Source organism: Molossus molossus, unplaced genomic scaffold, assembly GCF_014108415.1.
Source record: "Molossus molossus isolate mMolMol1 unplaced genomic scaffold, mMolMol1.p scaffold_m16_p_10, whole genome shotgun sequence".
Lineage (NCBI taxonomy): Eukaryota > Metazoa > Chordata > Mammalia > Chiroptera > Molossidae > Molossus > Molossus molossus.
The window spans coordinates 109,212,791-109,237,255 of NW_023425345.1; the positions used below are offsets into that span (position 1 = coordinate 109,212,791).

At 42.6% G+C, this 24,465-nt stretch overlaps 1 protein-coding gene across 1 annotated transcript in view; it reads right to left on the reverse strand.

Annotated features, from left to right (window-relative positions):
• The window catches only part of PARP4 (poly(ADP-ribose) polymerase family member 4), a 141,430-nt gene that overhangs the window by 60,455 nt on the left and 56,510 nt on the right, over window positions 1-24,465 (reverse strand). The window contains exons 16-25 of the mRNA XM_036252164.1: window positions 22,424-22,548; window positions 19,711-19,842; window positions 18,565-18,651; window positions 12,837-13,001; window positions 11,932-11,978; window positions 11,699-11,777; window positions 8,077-8,214; window positions 2,162-2,357; window positions 1,169-1,236; window positions 438-625 (exon numbers count right to left, since the gene is read on the reverse strand). Of these exons, the coding sequence (XP_036108057.1) occupies window positions 438-625; window positions 1,169-1,236; window positions 2,162-2,357; window positions 8,077-8,214; window positions 11,699-11,777; window positions 11,932-11,978; window positions 12,837-13,001; window positions 18,565-18,651; window positions 19,711-19,842; window positions 22,424-22,548 (1,225 nt within the window). The remainder of the gene's footprint in view (window positions 1-437; window positions 626-1,168; window positions 1,237-2,161; window positions 2,358-8,076; window positions 8,215-11,698; window positions 11,778-11,931; window positions 11,979-12,836; window positions 13,002-18,564; window positions 18,652-19,710; window positions 19,843-22,423; window positions 22,549-24,465) is intronic.

Sequence of the window (24,465 nt, forward strand, 5' to 3'; positions counted from 1 at the left end):
AGGTGTCCTACGGAGCAGAGCAGGCGGTGGGGCCTCAGGCAGCAGACCCTCTGTCCCGCCAGAAACTGCTATGGGCTTGCTTTTCAGAATAGGCTGGACATTTGGATTTTTATGCAAAATGACAGACATTGCTTTGGTGTCTGCCATGGGCCAGTCTGTTCTAAGTGCTTTCCATTTGTAAGGTTCACTCAATCCCCAGTGTTTCTGCGTCGACGCCTTCATTTTATAGAGATGAAGCAAGTTGGCCAAGGTCATAGCTAATACGAGGCCAGCTCTCGGCCTGAGATCCAGGCAGCCTGGCACACAGTACAGAGCTCCGCATCTGTACACTAAATGGCTTCTGTACACAGGTGTCAACCTCGCAACTGCCAGGAAGCCCATGTGGGACAAGATGCCTGCTCCTAGGCTGCTCTTGGCGGCCTGGTGGTGCAACTCACCCCACACCACAGCAGAACAGCCGGGTGTGCCCCACGTGTCTCCGCACGAGCTGCAGCGTCAGGCCCTCCTCCCGGAGGTGGCCGTCAGACACCAGGAGGATGTTCCGCGTCCCTCGAGAAGGGGGCAGCAAACTTAGATAGCGGAGCGTTTTCCAGAAGTCGGTGTTCCCCATGGTGGGCGAGGCAGACTGCAGAGAGTGAGAAGAACAATCTGTCCCTTTCTGGGACCTTCACCATTCACTCTGGTCATTTACTGAGCAAGTCTCTCATGAGGGTTTATCATGAAGTATCATCCCTGAAAAGGTCTTTTCCCTAATTACACATTTGTGGAACCTCATTTACATCCTTGGAGTTTATTTCACGTCACACTCATCTGCTTTTTTATGGTTTGCAAAGGATTGTTAGATCGAACACCTCCTGCCAGCCTGGACTGAAAGGTGACTGGTCATTCTGCATTCGCTCCATTTAACACAAAGAGGAAAAGGGACAGAAGAAAACACTGCAAAACTGTTCATGCTGGTTAGACCTGGGTGGTGCAACAGTGGGTGATTTTTTTCCTACACGTTTTAATCTCCAAATTTTTTTCAATGAGTTCATATTGGTTTTGTCAGTGAAATAAAAGAGCCCACCCACACACATGGAAGGCCAGGGAGCTCTGACTGGTCTCGGGCAGCGCTGGTGGGACTGGACAGAAACAGACTCGGGAGACGAAGGGCGGCGCTTTCACTCACCGCAATGAACTCGGCGGGCACGTTGCTGCTTGTGCTGTACTTAGGGAATGAAAATAACTCCTGGTAACCTGTGTAATAAGACTGGAGTGAGTTGCTATTAAATATTCACTTTATTGACCACTAACAAGTAAAAATGTTTGATCAGTATTCCTTTCAATAATACATTCTGGCGAAAGCCATGCACTTCACTGTGCAAAAGGTTCTGAGTGAAATTACGTGTGAGCTGTTTGGTAGCAGATTGCGGTCAGATGCGGGCATCATGAGTTAGAGGCAGCGTGGCCACAGGGACACACTCTCCTTCCATGGCCTCTGCCTCCAGCAGTAGCAAACCCTGGCTCCTTCATAAAGGGGCTGGGCCTTCTGCTAAATGACATGGAAGAACCAACAGGACATGATGTCCCCTCACTCCACTCTGTGTGCCTTCTCTCATCTCTCAAGTGCCTCCTGCTGGTGCCTGAGATGGCCCTGGGCCCCCACCTGGAGAAGGCATTACCTGTCTTCTGATAGGGCCAATCTGATGCTTGCTGAGATCATTCCTTATAAACTTCTACTACTGTGCTCATTTCATGTGTTCTGTCCATATCCTTGGACCCTCATACTTGTCAGACCTGGGGTCTTGCCTTTGGTTCAACTGGTGATAACTGTAATGTTTATAAAGCACTTACTATGAACGAGGCTGTTGCAAGTCCTTCGCACACATTAGTTCACTCCTTACAACAGCACTGTGACGTAGGGACTATTACCTCCAGAATACAGATGAGGAAACGGAGGCACAAAATGTTCAAGTAACTTGCTCCAGGTGACACCTAGAGCTAGTATGTGGTTGATCTGGGATTTGAACCTAGGAACCTGGGTCCAGAGTTCCTAAACACTATGCTATGCTACTTCTCACTCCAAAGATGAAGCCAGGAATGCAGACAGCCATCACCTCTACCCCCAAATATGCTGAGAGTCAGGAGGAAGCACACTGTGGCCAGGTCAAAGAGCACTCACCTGAGCCAAACTTGACAACGTTCATCTTCTGCCTCTGACCCACCAAGGACAGTGCATATAAGGCGATCTGCTTGGCTTGCAAGAATGTCGCACCCTCCATGGAGCTGGAACAGTCGAGACAAATGATCACTTCACACTCCTCAGCTCTGTCGGGGGCGGTGATGCCAAGATCTGGGTGGAACACAAGCATGCAGGCCTGAAAGAAGAAAAAGGCGCTGGACTGATGCTTCTTACAATTTACACGGTCTGGCTTGTTCAAATTGACATGAGTTCATGTGTCAAAAGACCACAACATTTTGATCCAAAAACCTACCCACACAATCTCTCTAAACAATGGATGTGATTGGGACAGAGCACTGGGGGTAAAGGAGGCGCCCTGCAAACTGGATAAGGCCCCTGGGCTAAGGCCCGTGCTTCTCCCGAGGTCTCCAGCTCTAGTGGCAAGGTGTCACCTGCCATGGGAACAGCTGACACAAGAACTCCAAAAGCCTCACAGGGAGAGGTAGAAGCACAATGATGGGGGCATGTGTGTGTATTTCATTTAAAGCACACACAATGTACAAAAAACCATGTTTACAGAAAAGGTGAATTAAATCGTGCTTATTCCTGAAACTACAGGGGTCATCAGTTTACCATGCTCAACTGTGGCATTTGGAAGAGAATTTAGTTTATGTGTTACCAATATTTCAGGCATCCCTCCAAGGTACAAAGCAAGATATACATAGAGCTAGGGTTTGTAGGATTTGGCATAAATGTGTCATTTTTATTAGAAAAGACCTACTTGTAAAAGTAGAACATGAGCCCTGGCTGGTTTGGATCAACTGCTGGAGCATCTGCCCACAGACAGAAGAATCTTGGGTTCGATTCCCAGGCAAGGGCATGTACCATGGTTGTGGGATCAATCCCAGCCCCGGTTGGGGTACTGCAGGAGGCAACCAATTGATGTGTCTCTCTCACATTGATGTTTCATTCTCTCTATCTGTCTCTCTCTCCCTCCCTCCCACTCTATCTAGAAGTCAATGGAACAGGTGAGGACTAAAAAAAAGAAAAGGAGAATGTGAGATCTGGCGATCCCAACATATAGTCCATAAATCCCTGAGAGGTCAAAAATTAATATAGAATTAATATCTGAAAATTTATATGGTATCAACACTATCTGAAGAATGAACAAATAATGTGTCTGTTTCTCTCACATATATCACGTGCTATTCTAAAAGGAATAGCTACTATTGTGATTAAAATATACATAATTCTATATATTTTGGAAATTAACCCCTTATCTGATGTATCATTGGCAGTTATGCTCTCCCATGCAGTGGGTTGCCTTTCCATTTTGATGATTGTTTCTTTTGCTGTGCAGAAGCTTTTTAGTTTGATGTAGTCCCATGTGATCATTTTCTCCTTTGTTTCTGTTTACTTAGGTGATGTATCAGTAAATATTCTGCTGCGTCTAATGTCCGAGATTTTGTTGCCTGCATTTACTTCTAGGATTTTTATGGAATCAGGAGTCACATTTAAGTCTTTTATCCAGTTTGAGTTTATTCTTGTGTATGGTGTTGATCATCTAGTTTCATTAAATGCATGTAACTGTTCAATTTTCTCAGCACCATTTATTGAAGAGGCTGTTTTGACTCCAGTGTGTGCTCTTGCCACCTTTGTCAAATATTAATTGAGCACATTGCCTTGGGTCCATTTCTGGGTTCTTTGTTCTGTTCCATTGATCTATGTGCCTGTTCTTGTGCCAGTACCAAGCTGTTTTGATTACAGTGGCTTTGTATTATAACCTGAAATCTGGTATTGTGATCCCTCCTACTTTGTTCTTCTTTTTCAAGATTCCTGTGATTATTCAGGGCCTTTGTTGGTTCCATATAAACTTTTAGAGTATTTGTTCTAGTTTTGTGAAGTATATCATTGGTATTTTGATGGAAATTGCATTGAATCTACATATAGCTTTGGGTAGTATGGACATTTTAATGATGTTCAACAAAAGGAAGACAAAGAAGCCAATTAAAAAATGGGCAGAGGACCTAAAGAGACACCTCTCCAAACAGGACATACAAATGGCCAAGAGGTATATGAAGAAATGCTCAACATCACTAATCATCAGAGAGATGCAAATGAGGTATCACTTCACACCTGTCAGAATGGCCACCATCAACAAATTATCAAACAACAGGGCTGGCAAAGGCATGGAGAAAAGGGGACCCTAGTACATACACTGCTGGTGGGAATGCAGACTGGTGCAGCCACTATGGAAAACACTATGGTGTTACCTCAGAAAATTAAAAATTAAACTGCCATTTGACCCAGTTCAGTTTTTACTGAATATACCCTAAGAAGCCTGAAACACCAATCAGAAAGAATATATGTACCCTTATGTTCACAGCAGCACTAATTACAATAGCTAACATCTGGAAACAGCCCAAGTGTCCATCAGTAGATGTGTGGATAAAATAGCTGTGGTACATGTACACAATGGAGTACTATGCAGCTCTAAGAAAGAAAGATCTCTTATCCTTTGAGATGACATGGAGAGACCTGGAAAGTATTATGCTAAGCAAAACAAGTCAAGCAGAGAAAGACAAATATCACATGATCTCACTTATTTCTGGAATATAATTAACTAAACAAACTGATGAACAAAATAAACCCAGAGATGTAGAAGCAGGGTATGAACTGACATTCCTAGGAAGAGGGGCAGGGGATAAACCACAGAACTTATATGCATGTATGCATAATCAATGGACATAGACAAGAAAACTGGGGATGAGGTGGGGGGGGGGATGGGGAGGAGAGAGTCAATGTGGGGAAAAAGGAGAAACATCTGTAACAAAAATAAATTAATAAAAATAAATAAATAAAGTATACATAATTATCTTTTATTTTATTTATTAATCAATCAATACTTAAAGTACAAGCACTATCATATAAGTTTCCATTTTCTAAAAAGGTCCCTTAGCCCTGGCCAGGTAGCTCAGTTCCCTGAAGCATCATCCCAATATGCCACAGTTGTGGGATTGCTCCCCAGTCACATATGAGAACTGACCAATGAACACATAAAGAAGTGAAACCACAAATCAATGTTTCTCTCTCTCTCTCTCTTCCTTTCTCTCTCTAAAATTAATAAATATTACAATATTCCCTTAGCTTTATTGAGATACAGTTGATTTATAATACTGAGCAAGCTAAAGATGTACAATGTGATGATTTGATGCACGTAAATATTGTGAAGTGATCAGCAAAATAAGGCTAGTCAGCATATCCATTACCTCACATAACTATTTTTTTGTAGTGAGAACATTTGAGATCTATTCTCTTGGCAACTTTCAAGTATATAACTCAATACTGTTAACTACAGTCACCACGCTGTGTATTAGATACTCAGAACTTATTCCTCTTATAACTAGAAGTTAGTTCCCTTTGACAAACATCTCTCCATTTCTACCCCCTAACCTCAGCCCCTGGCAACCACCATTCTACTGTTTCTATGAGCTCAACTTTTTCAATTCCATACATAAGTGAAATCATACAGTATTTGTCTTTATCTGATTTATTTCATTTAACATAATACCCCAAGGTTCATCAATATTTTTGCATATGGCAGGATTTCCTTTCTTTTAATGGCAGAATAATTATCTGTCTATCTATCTCACATTTTCTCTAACCATTCATCTGTCGATGGACACTTAGATTGTTTCTATGTCTTGATTGTGAATAATTTCTATGTCTTGATTGTCAATATGGAGGTGCAGATATCTCTTTGAGAGTGATTTTACTTTCTTTGAATATATGACCCAAAGTGCAATTGCTTCATATAATAGTTTTATTTTTAATGTTTTGAGGAACCTCTGTTTTCCACAGTGGCTGTACCAATTTGCATTTCCACCAACAACACACAAGAATTCCTTTTTCTTCGCATCCTTTCCAATACTTCCTGTCTTGTCTCTGAAGACAGCTGTCCACACAGGTGTGAGGTGGTACCTCTTTGCGATTTGATTTGCATTTCCCTGTTTATTAGTGATATTGTGTGTTTTTCTCATGTACCCTTTGGCCATCTGTATGTTCTCTTTGGGAAAATGTCTACTCAAGTCCTTTGCTTATTTTTAAATCAGATTATCAGTGTTTCTGCTATTGAGTTTATGAGTTTCTTACATCTTTTAGATATTAACCCCTTATATGATATATATATAGTTTGCAAATATTTTCTCCTATTCCATAGGCTGCCTCTTCATTTTGCTGATGGTTTCCTCTGCTGTGCAGAAAAAAAAACTTTTATTTTTATGGAGTCCCACTTGTTTATTTTTGCTTTTGTTGCTGTGCTTTTGGTGTCATACAAAAACTTGTTAGCAAGACTAATGCCAAGGAGCTTTCCCCCTATGTTTTCTTCTAGAAGATATAGTTTCAGAACTTACATTTAAGTCTTTAATCAATTTTGAATTATTTCTGTGAGTGGTGTAAGATAGGGGTTCAATTTCAAAAGGTATGTGGATATCTAGTTTTCCCAAAACCATTTACTGAAAAGACTATCCTTTGTTCATTGAGTATTCTTGGATCCCTCATCAAATGAATATTGACTGTATAGGTATGAGTTTACTCCTGGCTCTCAATTCTGTTCCATTGGTCCATGTGTCTGTTTTTAGGCTAGTGCCATACTGTTTTAATTACTATAGCTTTGTATTATAATTTGAAACCAGGAAGTGTGATGGTTCCAGCTTTGTTCTTCTTTCTCAAGATTTCTCTGGCTATTTGTGGTGTTTTATAGTTCCATCATGGGATATCTTTCCATTTATTTGTGCCTTCTTCAATTTCTTTTATCAATGTCTATAGTTTTTAGTGTACAGATCTTCCATCTCCTTGATTAAATTTATTCCTAAGTATTTTATACTTTTTATTTCTTTTTCAGAAAAGTTGTTGTTAGTGTACAGAAATATGACTAATTTTTGTATGCTGACAAAATTTGGTGGCCTTACCTCCAGGGGGTCCCAGACCATAGCTGACAGTGACTAGAGCCAGTTCACTGGCCACATCAGCATCCACAGCTGGCACCAAGTCTTATATGCCTGACTCCCCCTGGGTTCCATGGCATATGGTCCTGATGACAGGACCAAGCCAAACAGAGCTGTAGATAATTGCTCAGGGATATAAAGCTGTGTCTATTTCATCAGCTGGAACTATGGTCAGTGAGTCTGTGGCTTGGGTGTGAGACTGCTTGGTCAAAATGACTATCCTCAGGTGTTGGCCTGTACTGGGGCTTCACAGTCCCCTACCTGGATCCCAAAGCTCTTACACAGGCAGGATGGCTAGCTGGATGGATGGCTGAATGGCTGGCTGGCTGGCTGGATGGCTGGCTGGCTGGCTGGATGGATGGAGAGATGGATGAATGGATGAATGGCTCGGATGGATGGATGGATGGATGGATGGATGAATGGATGGATGGATGGATGGCTCGGATGGATGGATGGATGCCACATTATTGTTGGCAGGAAAAATACATTCAAGGAACATCTTATTCAACCATCTTGCTGATGTCACTCTTGATTTTTATTTTGATAACAAGAGATTCTTCATCACAGCCATATGGCCATAATAACTTTGTATCTCTTTTTTACAGTATCAATATTTAAAAACTATACAGACAAATCAGTGTAGCATGTGAAGGCAGATGTTCCTTTCGTTGGGGATTAAGGTAAAAATTACAATATTTACAAGGAACTAAGCCACCTGGGAATTTTGGTTGAAACCTCCGAAGTTTGTCATGCTTGATATCACCAATATTTTTAGCTGTAGAATCTTGGGATGCAGTGAGCTCATTTATTAATGCTAGCTTTCAAGACTAGCAATAATTTACAAGTTTAAATAATTTATTCAGAAATACTTTTTCAACAGTCTCCTACTTTAAGTAAGAAGGACAATACCTCGCTGTCTTTCTCTGGATGTTTTTCAACCCACATCCTTGGGAGATATGCATCAGACAAACCGATGTGGAGAGAAAATCCACTGCTATCCAAGGAGCTCCCGTCCACGGTGCTAATCACAGCTCTGCAGTCTGTGCTCTGCAAACCAACAGCCACGACAACAAGTGTGAGGACGAGAACACCACATAGTGTCAATGTGCACTTACCTGTCTGGTAGCATACCTCGCATAATTCACATAACTCCACTAAGAATCAACAATCTAGTGACACAGTCTAAAATTATGAACTGTATGTTTTAGACGTGTAACCAGTATCTTATCATTTACCCTCCAGAAATTCTAGGGTTGATATAAATAGTTAAATTTAGGTAAGTTTGAAACAGTTTTAAACAGTCTTAAACCCATTCAAAGATGACAGATCTGTGAATTCAGTTAGAGTTCTCTGCAGACACTAGACAGTACATCAGAGGGTCCTAACTCAGAACAGCAAAATGGAAAAATTCAACCAAGGTCTTAGAATTATACCTTCTTTTAAAATTATATACATATATGTGTGTGTGTATTTATATCTTTTTTAATCTTCACCCGAGGATATTTTTCTATTTATCTTCAGATAGAATGGCAGGGAGGGAGAGAGTGAGAAACATCTACATGAGAGAGACACATCGACTGGTTGCTTCCTACACGACCCAACCAAAGCCAGGGATGAACCTCAACCTAGGTACGTGCCTTTGACTGGAACTGAACCCACAACCCATTGGTCTGTGGGCCATTGCTCTAACCGTTGAGCCAAACTGGCCAGGCCTAAAATTATATTTTTATAAATATAAAATCACTTTAAACTTTAAAAAAATTTTATTGCTTGATTTTAGAGAGAAAAGAAGGGGGAGAGAGGGAGAGAGAGACAGAGAGAGAAACATCTATTTCTTGTTCCAGTTATTGATGCACTCATTGGCTGCTTCTTGTATGTGCCCTGACCGACTGAACCTTCACCCTTGGCATATCAGGATGACACTCTAACTAACTGGGCTACCCGGCAGGGCCAATATAAATCCACTTTAAGCCCTGGCCAGTGTGGCTCAGTTGGTCAGGCGTCGTCCCGTGCACCAGGAGGTTGCAGGTTTGATTCCCCGTCAAGGGCACATGCCCAGGTTATGAGCTTTATCCCTGGTAGAGAGCATGCAGGAGGCGGCTGATCAATGCTGCGCTCTCACATCAATATCTCTCTCTCCTCTCCCTTCCTCTCTCTCTAAAAATCAATGAACTATTCTTTTAAAAAATCACTTCAAAAATGTAGATGCTAAGCTTTAAAGTCATAAAGGCAATGTGGTAATTTATGAAATGGCCACAGTGTTTCCATTCTGGTGGCGCTGGTGCGCTCACCCCTTTGCAAAAGGGTCTGTAGCTCCTCCTGTCAGAAGGCGCCCTCCCTGTCATACTTCAGAATATCCTAGAGGTGTTCTGAAGAACCACAGCAGTGGTTAAAACACCACACAGTGCACTCACCCAGCCGCCGGTGGCCTCTGGCGCAGGCCTTGGCCCACTGCCCACTCACCTCAGAGCTTCGCACTGCTTCTCACATCTCAGCACAGACAGGGGAGAAAAAGGCTTTAACCTGACAGATGTAGACCAAACCCACAAAAATCCAGAAAGAGCTCAAAGGAGACACCACACAGAATAGAAGAAGAAACATATTACAAATGCTTTCAGAGAGCTGAACGAGATGGTACATCTGCGAAACACAGAATGCTGTAAATGGGACACATGGAACAGCATTCTTACCCAAAAATGTGCGAGAACTAACTAAACATTTCAGCAGAATTTAGAATTGAGAAAACCATCCCAAAAAAACTCAAGAAGACAATAAAATGGGCAATAGGAATGGGAGATAAGAACATCACTCAATGCCCTGGCCGATTTGGCTCAGCAGTTAGAGCATCAGCCTGTGGTCCAGAGAGCCCTGGGTTCGGTTCCCACAAAGGGCACGTACCTTGGTTGCAGTGTGTTTCCGGCCCTGGTTGGTCGTGCGGGTGGCAAACACTCGATGTGTCCCTTTCACATCGATGTTTCTCTCTCTCTCCCTCCCACAAAAAATGAAAAAAAAAAAAAAAAAAAAGTCCTTGGGTGAGGATTAAAAAAGAAAAAAACAAACATCATTCAGCCTCTCAGAAGTAACCCTGGAAGTGACAAGACAGTGTCGTCAGTGCTCTGGGGAAGGCGGTTTCCAGCCCGGGGCTGAGCACCTCACCGAGAGCAGCACGGAGCACAAGGGTGTCTCTGCCGTCACTCTCACTCTGCAAGGAAATGAGGCTGTGCCCTCCAAATGGGGGGAACAAAACAAGAAGCAGGATAAAGACAAAACCCCTACAAAATAGAAGATTCAAGGGCAGCCCTCGGACAGCAGCTGCCAACAGTAGCCAAGCTGGGGTGGGGGATGCATGAACGGTTCTCTGAAGCACTCTGCAGTGTGAAGAGTAGGAGAGGAGTTTTAGTCTCCGTGTTAGAGCACCTGTGAAGAACTGTCCTAGAAGTCTAAGCAAATGAAAATGCGCTCCCCACCCAGGAATAATATATAAAGAGGTTAAAAAAAAAAGAATATGTAGCCCTGCCAGGCATGGCTCAGTGCTTAGAGCATCAATCCATGCACTGAAGGGTCGCAGGTTCCATTCCTGGTCAAGTGTATGTATCTGGGTTGCAGGTTCAACCCCTGACCCTGGTCAGGGCGCATGTGTGAGGCAACCAATCGATTCTCTCACATCGATGTTTCTCTCTCTCTCACACCCCCGTCTACTCTCTCTACAAATCAATGGAAAAAAAATATCCTCAGATGAAGATTAACAACAACAAAGAATATGCAATCATAAGACATTTCTTGGTTCAACAGTAAACATCATTTACACAGTCATAATAACGTAAACACTGAATTGATTTAACTTTTGGAATGAAGGGAGAGAAAAAGTGGGGAGTGAGGTGAGCACAGAAAGCGAGAGAGTTAAATTTTCATCAACCGTAACAGGAAATAAAAAATTTTTTTCTGAAACAGATGACTCAAGAACAAGCAGGAAAATCAACGTTTTAATTTTTAAAAAAATTAATTTTAGAGAGAGAAGAAGAAAGAGGGAGACAGAAACATTGACTGGCCACCTCCTGCATGCCCCTCACTGGGGATTTGGCCCACAACCTGGGCATGTGCCCTGACTGGGAATCGAACAGGTGACCTCTTGGTGCATGAGTTGATGCTCAACCACTGAGCCACAATGTCTGGGTGGGAAAAAGTTTTTATTTAGAATTTTGGAGAGCCCTGGCCAGTTTGGCTCAGTGGTACAGCATTAGCCCGTGGACCAATGAGTCATGGGTTCGATTCCAGCCAAGGGCACGTACCTCCATTGCAGTTTGTCCCTAGCCCTGGACATGGTTGTGTGGGAGGGAACCAAATGATGTGTCCCTCTCACGTCAATGTTTCTCTTTCTCTCCCTCTCTCTCCCTCCAGCTCTATCTGAAGATAAAGAGAAAAATATCCTCAGGGCTCACTTCGCTGTTAAACCAGATGCATGTGATTCTTTTGTAACATAAAATTTATGTCAAAATAAGAGCTCTTAAGAAATAAAGCAAGATGTACTGACCTTCTTTTTTAGTTCATGTGTATCACTAGAAATGAACTCAATCACATATGGCATCTCGATAGACATACTCAGAGAGAAGCTACCAAAAATGAAGAGAAAGTTGTCTTAGTCTAATATCTTAAACATTAAACAGCTACCTATAATTGTTTTACATAATTTTAAATGAAAATTTAAGCCATAAAAAAACTTATGCCCACTGAATGATTATCAGGTTTTATATTTTAGGTACTAACCTTTGCTTTGTTCCTATTTCCTTTATACAAATCTTTTCCACAGTATCCTGTTTAAAAAAAAACAAAACGTGTAAGTATCAAGTTTCACAAAGAGACTAAGCCGAATGCAGCCACCGAGGCTGCAGACTGCAGCCGCCAGGCAGCTGGCCTCACTTTGGAGCAGTGAGACCCTGAGCACTTGTTCACAGTTCGTGTACACACACCTCCATACCTATGGATGCATATAAACACACACATAAATATACATACAATTTATAAATACATACAAAGCAGGAAGTCTGAACAGATCTATACCAAAGCATTAACCAGTAGCCTTGGGCTACTATGTCTGGGGATGGAATTAAGGATGGTTTAAATTTTCCTCTTTGGTTTCTTTGCATTCTGTAGGCTTATGTGAATTCTTCATGATGAACATATAGCACAAATGTAAACTTTTTAAAGTGACAAACAGAATAAAAATATGCCCATTGAGCCATGGCCGGTGCGGCACAGTGGTTAAAATGCTGGCTGTGCACCTATAGGTCTCAGGTTCGATTCCCAGTTAAGGGCATGTACTTGGGTTGTAGGTTTGATCCCAAGCCCTGGTCGGGGCACATGTGGGAGGCAACCAATTGATGTGTCTGTCTCACATCAATGTCTGTCTCTCTCCCCCACCCTCCCTCCCACTCTATCTGGAATTCAATAGAAAAAATATCCTCAGGTGAGGATTAACAACAAAAAAAGCCCATTGAGCATATCTGTCTTGATTCTTTTTATTTTACAAATATCATATGTGTCTAAATGCATTATGTGTCAGTAACATTAATTTTATGCCAAAAAGATTAGATGATTTGGGATATTTTTTCTTCCTTATGCATAAATCACACACAAAAAGGTTCTTTAAATCTTATGTTAAGCACACAAACCTGGATGTTCTCTTTCAAAGCGTTGTCCTGTTGCCAGGGTGCAACGGTGGCAGGCATGAAGAAGACAGCCACGGTGCCTTGGATGCTGAGCTCCGTGATGTAGGTAATTTTGATAAGAACTTTAGCCTTGGGGGGTAAGTTTCCAACACTTACAGTAAAGACATCCTGAGACAGAAATATGTGACTTAGCTTGTGACTCAAATGCACACCCACTCTATGTTAGTTAACTCTGTTACATGAACTACTAGAACTTCAAACTGTCAGATTCTTCTTCAAAAAATTAAGTCAAGCCCTGGTGGTGCTCAAGGGGACTCGGAGCCATTCCCTAGTGGTGTGACGTCTACAGGAGCACAGGGGGAGGAAGCCCCTTGGCAGCAGGACCCTGCCCGGACAACAGTGTCACCCAGTGGCCAGTCTACACCAGAGGCCCCAGGGGCAGGGGCCCCTCCACGCTGTCCTTTCTGGGAGAGCTGAGGAGGTCTCCACTGAGCTTGGCCCTCACGTCATTTTTTCCCCTATAGTAAATCCGTCACTTTATTTTTCAGAAAGAGGTATTTCATTTTCTGACAATGGGATGTTGATAATCACTGCGTAAAGAGACACCTTCATGACTAACCAGGGCAGAAAAAAGAGAGGCTAGATGTATTTTTTCTGATACACAGACAACCTCTTAACCTCCCCAACCAAACCTTCCATTCTCCATGCTGCCATGAAAATATAACCTGTGGGTGGGGAGTGTAGAACACTAATGATTAGAAAGATGTAAGGGACAGGTGATTACTTTTGGCATCAAGGATATCCATTTGCAGGATGGGAATAAACAATGAAGAGACGATAATTAAACAACCAATAGTGTTCACTCTTTTTAAAATGTATTGGGGTGACACTGGTTAATAGATTGTACAGGTTTCAGGTGTACAAGTCTATAATCCATCATCTGTATATCATCTTGTGTGTTCACCACCCCAAATCAGTCTCTTTCTGTCACCATAGAGGTCACCCTGTTACCCTCTCCTACCTCCCCCTACCCCCTCTCCCTCAGCAACCACCACACTGTTTGCCCTTAGAGAGGTGACGGAAGCCGGGGGCTCATCTGAGGGACTGCCACTGGGTCATGTGGGATTGTAGTGCTGCTTCTGTGCAGGACATACAACACAGATGACAGATGTCACTTCCATTATAACAAGTCAGAGAGTCTGTGAAATTGTATAGACATAAACTATTATTTTTCTGATACTTAGGAACACTGTACATATAAAAATGTATATTACTATATTATATTATCCCATATAATGTTATATACAGTATCCCATACAATAGTATATATTCATAACAACTATATGTTATATATGTAACATATAGTGCTATATATGGTATATATAGTGCTATATATGTAATATGTTCCTAACTATCAGAAGACTAAAAAATATATAATATATCCAGAGTGGGTCAAAAGTAGATTTACAGATGTTCATATAAAAAATAATAAAATAATTAATAGTCCTGGCTGGTTTGACTCAGCAGTTAGAGTGTCGGCCGGCAGACTGAAGGGCAGAGGGTTTGATTCCTGGTCAAGGGCATGAACCTGGGTTGTAGGTTTGGTCCCCAGCCCCGGTCGGGGTCATGCAGGAGACAATGGATAGATATTTCTCTCTCATATCAATCTTTCTCTCTCTCCCCACTTCCTCGCTCTAAAATCAATATTTTTAAAAATGAAGCAATGTGGAAAAGAATTCATATTTATTCGCAGGGCTAAGATCCATGCATCGATGCTGAAGCAGCAACATGATAGCCTCATGGTGGCCAGTGCAATCGCTTCACGGCAGCCTGGCCACACACTGCTGGATGAGCCGCGTGAAATCTATTTCACGTACAGCAATATAGTCATATTCATAAGACAGTATTAGAGATTTTGTCACACTTTTTAAAAAACCTCTTCCTGCCTGGCTGGTGTGGCTCAGTGAACTGAGCGTCATCCCATGGACTGAGAGGTCCTGGTTCAAGTCCCGGTCAGGCCACATACCCGGGTTGTGGGCTCCATCCCCAGTAGGAGGCATGCAGGAGGCAGCCAATGGATGTTTCTCACATCAATGTTACTATCTCTCTCTTAAAAAAACAACAACAAAAACTCAATAAAAAACATTTAAAAACAAAAACAAAAAAAGTTACCTGCCCAGGCTGGTTTGGCTCAGTAAGTTAGAGCATCTACCAGCAGACCAAAGGGTCACAGGTTCTATTCCTGGTCAAGGGCACATACGTGGGTTGCAGGTTTAATCCCTTGCCTCAGTTGGGGGCATGCTGTCTCTCTCACATCAATATTTCTTTCTCTCTCTCTCCCCCTCCCTCCTTTCTACTCTATCTAACATAAATCAATGGAAAAATATCCTCAGGTGAGGAGTAACAAAAACAAAACAAGACAAAACAAAAATATAGTTCCCTGTGACAGGCTGATATGCAGTTTCTCAGATTACGAGAGGTGTACTATACAGCAATGTAATTCTTTAAAAGCCAACTGATAAAACAGGAAGAAAACAATCACATGATTAACTTTACATGAAGTGTCACTAACCACATGCCTATGTAAAGACAGGCTATCTCCTCATCCTCAGCTTGCACATGGTGCTCTGCCCGATGGACACTGCAGCGATGACAGACATGAGCACGTCTCATGGTTGTGGCCTATAGGGTTAGATTTTCACCGAAGACACACACACACACAGCAAACAGCTTTATTGATTGCACCACTTGTGATTATTTACTGTTCATTAAGTGGAAGTGGGTCATCACGAAGGTTTTTATCCTCATCGTCTTCGCGCTGAGCAGGCTGAGGAGGAGAAGGGGACAGAAGGCCGAGAAGGTGGAAGGAGATGTAGGCACATGGGTGCAACTTTAAGGAAATACATCATAATTTCTGTCTGACTTTTTAGAGGAGGGGGAAGCAGAAACATCAATGTGTTGTTCCACTATTTATGCGTCACTGGGTGCTTCCTGCAGGTGTCCTGAAGAACGGACCTGCAACCTTGGTGGATCGGGATGATGTTCTAACCCAGAGAGTCACCTAGCCAGAGCTTCTTGCTTTTTCATTTCACTAAAACTGCTTCTGCACAGTCCCAATCCTCCTTCACTGTCTGCTTTACTTTCTGTCTGCATCATAGACGGGTCCATGTCGTAAACAAGTCAAAAGCAGTCATGAGTAATTGGAATCCTTCTGCCAGACTAATTTTACTGTTTGTGGGCAATGCTTCTTCTACATGTTCTTCCTCACATCTGGCTCTGGTTCAGAAGGACTCATCTCCGTCAGGTCATCTTCTGTGAAATCCTCCAGTGTGGTGTCTGTTAGTTCTTCAATTTCTTGCAGATCTGCATCTTGAGACCCTTCACCACTCATCTTGTGTGTGTGTGTGTGTGTGTGTGTGTGTGTGTGTGTCACGTGCCCCGAGCGGGAACCAAACCGGGGACTCTCTGGTCCGCAGGCCAACGCTCAACTGCTGAGCCAAACTGGCCAGGGCATCTTTTTTTTTTTTTTTAAATCCTCACCTTAGGACATGCTTAGAGAGAGGAAGGGCGGGTGAAGGGGAGAGAGGGGAACAACGATGTGAGAGAGAAACATGGATCAGTTGCCTTCCATATTCCCCCCAACCAGGGATCAAACCTGTAACCCAGGTATGTACTCTGACAGGAATCGAACTGGCAACCTTTCGGTGCACAGGAGACACTCAACCAGCTGAGCCACTCTGCTGGGCACCACCCTCCTTTTTTGCCATGTCCAGTCTTCCGTGGTTCCCTTGAATGACTCCATCGTATAGCCTGTGAAGTCCCACACAGCATCTAGATAGAGTTCCTCCCATGAGGAACTTACTGTTTGGGGCTTGATGGCTTTCACAGCTTTTCCCGTAACAAGGACCCATCTTCAGTAGTGTAATCCTTCCAGACTTCCATGATGTTGTGGCTACTGGGGTTCTCTTCCACAGTGTTGACAACCTTTTCCATAGAGACCATGTGTAATGAGCCTTAAAGGTCCCTGTGAGCCCTGATCTGGAGGCTGACTTAGGGACAGTTTGTCTGGGACAAGGAAACCACTTTGACACCTGCTGAACGCATGGGGTTCTGAGTGGCCAAGGGCATTGTCCAATGTCAAAAGGACTTAAAAGGCAGCTCCTTTGTCACTGAAGCAAGGTACTTCCCAACCTCAGGGACAGGGCGGTGGAGCTGACCCAGAGAAAGCACGCTCCTTGTCCAGGACGTCCTTCTCTTGTAAACCCAGCGCTGGCCATTGGGTCCATCCCCCGCAAGGCTCGGGGGTGAGCCGCTCTATGACAAGGGCAGTGCTCATCGTAAACCCAAAGGCGTCTGCACAGAGCAGTGCAGTCAACCTGTCACTTCCTCAAGTCCTGGTGTTCACTCGCTTCTCTTCCATATATGTTATGCACTCATGGCATATCTAAGTTTTTCTTAATTTTTTCTATACTTCTAGGTTATATGGTTACTCTGTGAGTTTCTTCAAATTGTCACAAGCCTCCAAATTTTTTAAAAATATATTTACTAAAAACTAAAATCCACATACAAGTGGACCTACACCGTTCAAAGTTTAAGGGTCAACTGTAAAATAATATGTAATATGAATATATTATATATTATTATGTTATTAAAATAACATAGTATGAGAACATTATATAGTAGTCACTGGATGGCAAAATACATTCTAGGGTACCCAAAGGCTTGGGTTGGCAATGGTCTGACCAGACTTCACTCTAAGTAATATCCTTTGTAAAGACTTTTTTTTGGGGGGTCATATTCCTAGGGAAACACGTTAGCATCAAGGCGGAAATATGCAGACCAATTCACTTATGACAACAGCCCTACACTGCTCAGTGGCAGCCTGTCAAATGAAGCAAGGCTTTTTAAATACATGCAATTCAGCATGGGGACTGTAACTGGTTAACAATGACGTGCTTACCCCCCGTTCTGCAAATGGATATCTCTGATGTCAAAGTAATCATTTATCCCTTAAATCTGTATTACTCTTAATAATGCTCCCTTCCAAACATCACATTCTCATACTACTACAGCAATGTGTCATACTCAGAGGTGAAACCTGAAACCTAAGCCTATCTTTAAAAACAACTAGACATCTGAACTAGAGACAGTAGTTAGAAACTGACTGCTTGAAATCTAGGCAATCCAAGGGCACATTCAAAACATCTTCTATAAGAAGAGAAACCCAGTGGACACAATAGTTGTTCCTTCTTCCAGATTCTCCACATTTAATTCCTCTGAAAGCGAATAATCGGAACAAACAGACCTGGGCATACCTCAGGACCCTGCAGAAATGCCTCCCTGGGTTATGATTTGGTGAAAATAGAATAAATTGCTGGGTGAGTTTAATTCCAGGAAACACATAAATATATTACACGCTTTTATCAGAAGGTAAAGATTATGTATCCCAAATGTTTTGTTTTTGTTTTCACTTCTGGGAAACTTCTGGGAAACTCAGTCACCAATGACAGAGATGGTCTTACTTGTTTGGTCACATTATTTAGATAAGTCTGAGGGTCTGACCAGCTTGACCCCCCCCCCCCCCCCCCCGCTAATAGCAAGTGAAAGCCTAGAGCCAAAATAATTTAAATTATCCTAGTTCCTAGTCTGAATCTTATATTTCAAATAATTTCCAACTCCTCTTCCCTTTCTCATAAGTGTGCTAGAACACAGGGTTCATGTCCAGCCTCACCGGTGCATCCTGGTCCATCAGGTAGGCGCCATGGCCTTGACTTAGGGCTTCGCGGTACTCCCGGTGGGCAGTCTCCTTCTCTTTGATCTGGAAAAGATGATTTTTATACCAGTCATAATATGAATAGTGATTTCAGACTTTACTAAGAAAAATTTCATCATTAGAACTTATGCATAAAGAGCCCTGGCCAGTTTGGCTCAGCAGTTAGAGCATCAGCCTGCGGACCAGAGAGATCGGGTTTGGTTCCCGCTAAGGGCACGTACCTTGGTTGCAGTTTGTCCCCGGCCCTGGTTGGTCATGCGGGTGACAGCCACTCGATGTGTCCCTTTCACGTCGATGTTTCTCTCTCTCTCTCTCTCTCTCTCTCTCTCTTTCTCTCTCTCCCTCCCACTCCATCTGAACAAAAAATAGAAAAATGTCCTCAGGTGAAGATAAAAAAAAAAAAGAACTTATGCATAAAGAGACTGTCTAAGATAAATAGAAATACATAAAATGATCATCAAGGATCATTCTCTCTCTCTCTCTCTTTTTTTCTTTTGTTAATCCTCGCCTGAAAATATTTTTTCCATTTATTTTTAGAGAGTGAAAGGGGGGGAGGGAGGGAGAAAGGGGGAGAGAAAGAGAAAGAGAGAGAAACTCTAATATGAGAGAGACACACTGATTAGTTGCCTCCACATTTGCCGTGACCCAGGACGGCAATCAAACCTGCAACCCAGGTATGTGCCCTTGACTGGGAATCAAACCTGTGACCCTTTGGTGCTCAAGCCAAAGCTCTAACCACTGATCCACTCCAGCCAGGGCAGAGGATCAGTTTTTACAAAAATATATAAGGGTTTCACCAATTTTCCAATGTGCCTCCCTTAAATTTTTGATATTGAGATCACTCTTTCTTGAAGTGCCCAGACAAACAATTTACAAGGCACTGACCAATGAAGAATAAACAGGTAGGTACAAAAACGAGGTAATCAGGGAGGGATTTTTGAATGGAGGCTAACTGTATAAATACTTAGTTCTTCAAAGAATACTTTTGTTTTATGATAAGGCTGCTACTCAGCTCCACACTGTAGGGACTCCATACTGAAGATTCAGGTAAATGGGAAATTGACTTGAGAACCAGAGAGCAGTCGCAATGCATTTCCTCCTCACCTCTCCCACTAGGTGCTTCCCGTTGATGAACACTTCAAAACCACACACTGCTGCCTTATCATCCAAAGGAAAAATGTACTTTGCCTCGATGGGTGTAGGGCTCTGATTTGTGTATGTCTGAAAAACAATGACCTGAAGAAGAAAAAACATCCATGAACTTGATGAAACCATATGGTACAACCATTTGCAGAACAACTATGAATGAAAACTATTATGCATATATTTTTCGTATGATTGGGCATTCAAAAAGTAATTTTAGATAACATTGATAAAAGTATTTTTACCAGGACTTAGAGCTAATATATTGAACACATTTTTTACATCTTTTCCTTCATCAGATGAAACCATTATATAAGTAAACTGAAAACTTGGAACTCATTCCAAGAAGAGTCAATGTGCCAGCCATTGAAGACACAAGGTCTCTGCAGCTAGACTTCTGCCTGGAGATGCAAGGTCAACTTATGGCCAGCTGTCCCATCACAAAGTAGTGAAAAAGCCACCGCTACATCATGAGTTAATTTTGGGGCAAACTTCCCCCAGGAAAAAACCCTTATGAGGTTGGAAATATCAGATGGGACAAGTCACAGTCATCATTTGTTTTGTGTCTACTGTATGTGAAAAAAATGCCCTGGGTTCTTGCATCTAATAGTCACAACAATGACTTGCAGATGCTATTATTTCCATTTTATACACGAGGAAACTGAGGCACACAGTAGTGAAATCACTTCCCCAAGGTCGCAGTGCTAGAAAGGAACGAGCAGGGATTCACAGCTAAGCGTCTCAAACTCCAAATCCCTTGCTTTCTCCAGTCCACCCCAGGCTGCATTATAGCATGGTGGTTAAGAACCCGGACTCTGGAAGGAATTCAGGCTGATGACAGGGTTCTACCTCAGGGAAAGGATGGACCATCTCAAATTCACCCAGTGTCTTTTCACTCTTTCCCACCCAATCCATTTCAAACAACTGTTACGGCCCAGAGTTACACCAGCACTCAGTCTTCCATGTACAACACTTGCACCAACATTTAAACAATGATCAGTTGTTTACACCTTAGCAAAAATATAGTCTGGACTCTAGAATCAGTTCAATTTGTGCTTTACCATATCATTTTACATCTCTGAGCACCAGCATCCTCACCTAAGGTGGGTGTGGATCCCAGTGGGGCCAGTGAAAAGGTTAGGTAGATGTGAACTGGTACACATTTGGGAAGCATGCTCTGCCCACCACACTACACCCCTTTTCCCCAGGTTAGAGCAATCACTAAATTCAACTTAATTTCCTTCTGAAGGGACAGCAATACCACAGCTCTGGACTCAGGTGTTCTTATTCTCCTAAGAGGTCTTTAGAGTTGTTCAAGGTCATCTTTAGTGTTAGAAGCCAATGGTGTGGTCAACTCTTAGAAAACAAATAGTTTTAGAAAACAGAATGCTTTCGAAGCTCCACCACCACGTCTGGCCAAACTACGTACATGGGAAGTCATGCTCGACTCCTGTCTTTCTCTCATGCTCCATATCCATCAGCAAACCATTGGTTCTACCTTCAGTCCTCTGCCAAACCCAATCACTTCTTACCATCCCCACTACTAACATTTTGGTCCAAGTCACCATCACCCTTGACTGAATTACTCAACAGGCACTACACTTGATGCTATGGTGTGCCCCAGATGTCCTTTCAGGACCAAGGCTGCAGGGAGTGCTAGCTGCCGAGTACCTCTCATCAATGTCCTCTCCAAAGATGACCTGCCTCATTCAGGTAATGACCACACCCCAGGGGCAGCACCATCCAATGGCTGGTCCCTGTGGGCTACACGGCCTGCCCCCTGCATCGCATCAGAAGCCTCTGAAAGGCCAGCATGCCAGTGTCCCAGTCCATGTGTCCTTCTGCCAGGGTCTGCCTCCTGCGCTCTTTTACGGGTGTCGCTCCAGAGAGCGATTCCCAACAAGCATTCTGAAAACAGATTTCCATCAGGAGTCTGTTTCCCAGAGAACCTGACCTAAGACATCTCTCACTGGGCCTCGTCAGTCTATTGTCAACATGGTGGCCAGTGTGCTTCCAATCATATCCTCTGCCAAACATCTTTTAGAGGTTCCCATTTTGCTCAGAGTTAAAGATAGCATGTCCTGCCTCCGAATGTGAGCTGCTCTCCCCCAACCTAACTCTCTGACCTCGCCTCCTCCATGCTTCCTCAATCCATGCTGCTCCAAACACTCTTCGGGTCCCTTGACCATATCAGGCTCACTCCAACCTCAGGTCCTTTGCATGGGCTGCCTCCTCTGCCTGGAGTGAGCACCCCTCAGAGGTCCACATGGTTTAGTCCCTCACTTCCTACACATCTGTACTCAGCTATCACCACAGTGAGGCCTTCCTTGGCCATCCAACTTCCAATGTGAAATCCTTCCAACCTGCACAGCTCCCACACCTTCCCACTTCGATTTTGTGTCTATCACCTACCACCATCTAACATAGTAGGCATTTTGTTTATTGACCTTGTTTGTTGCCTGGCTCCCCAGTGCAATGGGTGCTCTGTGAGGGCAGATTTTTCATATCATTTCATGCCGTATGCCCAGAGCCTAGAACAGTCCCCAGCTGTAGTAGGTCCTCAATGAATAAACAAATTTTAGAAATATACATGAGTTCATGCAACTGTAATTCAACTCTCATTCATGATTGACATCCCTTTGGTTTAAGTATTGTAAAAACACAAAGAGCTCACCTGGGCCACAAAGTCTATTATTTTCCCCTTGATATGCAGGTCTTCAAGGGGAACTAAATTTCCAGAGATGTCCTGGAGGCCGGCCTGGATGTTACTGGAAAGTCTGGTATCTGGTAACTGGTAATCTATACATTAAAAATATTAATATTAGCTTTTAAAACCATCCTTGCACTCTCCATTTTTGTTACCTTGATCTTTATATCTTTTCCTCCCCTTCATACATGATATTTTAGGAGAAATGGACAAACTTCATTCTGTGACTTTCAGTAGCCAATTCTGAAGAGTCAGTGACTCCACATGAAAAGAATGGGGGTAGCGTCGGCAACAGACACTCTGCCTTCTAAATCCACAGACGCCGAGAGATTGGCTTGAAGCCCCGAGTCACACCACCATCTGAAAGGCACACATTGAAGCATCCACAAAGTAATGAAGATCTTAAGGACATCTGAATACAAGCATCTTAGGCCAACTCTAGATATCTGTACTCCTGGGCTTGTACTTTTGAACTAGTCACTATTATTTATTGTGCTACAAAAGCATGTTGGCAAAATCTGAGAATCCCTAGACTTTTTGTTGTTGTTAATCCTCACCTGAGGATGTGTTTTCCATTCATTTTTAGAAAGAGTGGAAGGTAGGGAGAAGGGGAAGAGAGAGAGAGAGGAACACTGATGTTTCTCTCATTACACATCAGTTGGTTGCCTCCAGCATGTGCCTTGACAGGCCAGGGATCCAACTGAATGACACTCTAACCACTGAGCAACACTAGCAAGGGTAAGATTTCCCAGACTTTTGATCTGAGGAAGACTAGATCAAACTCTTAATACAGCATATTGAAAAAAAATGTTCACATACTATATTAAGTAGTACAAAAATACTACTTAGAGGTATAAATATATACTCTTCCCACAATCATCATTTAAAGACCCCAGAGAAATAATCGGAGTATTCTTCCTGAATACACAGGAAGCCAAACATAGGTTTAAAGTGTACAGTTTTGTAATACAGCATCTGTGCGTTACATTGCATGTTCACCACCTAGAGCAAGTCCCATTCCAGCACCATTCACCACCCTTCCACCTTTAAACACGGCATCAAAGTGCGTTGTAAATGGCCAATTCTGAATCCTTCACAAGCACGCTCGACTCTGGTTCTTTTGATTAAACTGTTTCCTACAGTTTACCTTCTGTTTCCAAACATAAGACATTTTCCTTGATCTACAATATGTTAACTCTCAAAAAGCAGGGACCATTATTCACCCTCCATTTTTGCTACCATTTCTGCCATTCCTAATAACCACATTCTAACATGAAAACTCCTCCTTCAGGGTCCTGGCCTGCTCTGTTTCATGGTCACCTGATGGAGTAATCCTTTCCTCTGATCATCCACAGAGACCCTCAGTCATACCAACAAATCTAGGGAAGAGGCTGTCACCACAAAATGCACTATGATTTAGCTAATAGTTTTACATTTATGCTTTGCCACTCCCCAGATTCTCAAATTTACACCATATTGTATCTTAAAATCAGTGTTTTAATTTTTCCAGGTTACACGGATCTGAATAAACTCCACCTGGTAAAGTAGGTCCTTCCATCCCTGACCCTGAGACTATCATTGAGAAATGAAAAGCATGTAATAAAAGCGTAACATCACCAGATCTCAAACTTCACGCTGTAAGTCATCACTGCAGCGTAGCCTTTGCAAGAAGCCTCAAATAACTGGAAAGCACTGTACAAACTGAAGATGATTAGACCTTTCCACAAACTTCCTTGCTCCTTTGACAGACAACATTCTCATGAGTTTAAAATAATTTCAACTTTTAATTATCTGTGGACTTTAATATCTGATATTGGTTAATCCTCAAGAGCAATTAATATAAATTCTCTTGTGTCATTCATTGAGAGAACTGATTAAACATATCGCCTTCATCACATATGTAATGTTTCTGTGCAATAGGAATTCTTTGCCATACCCAGGTCATTGCTAAGGGCCCTAACATATGTGTATGGTTTCAATCATATATGAATTCTGTCTTGACCACAAAG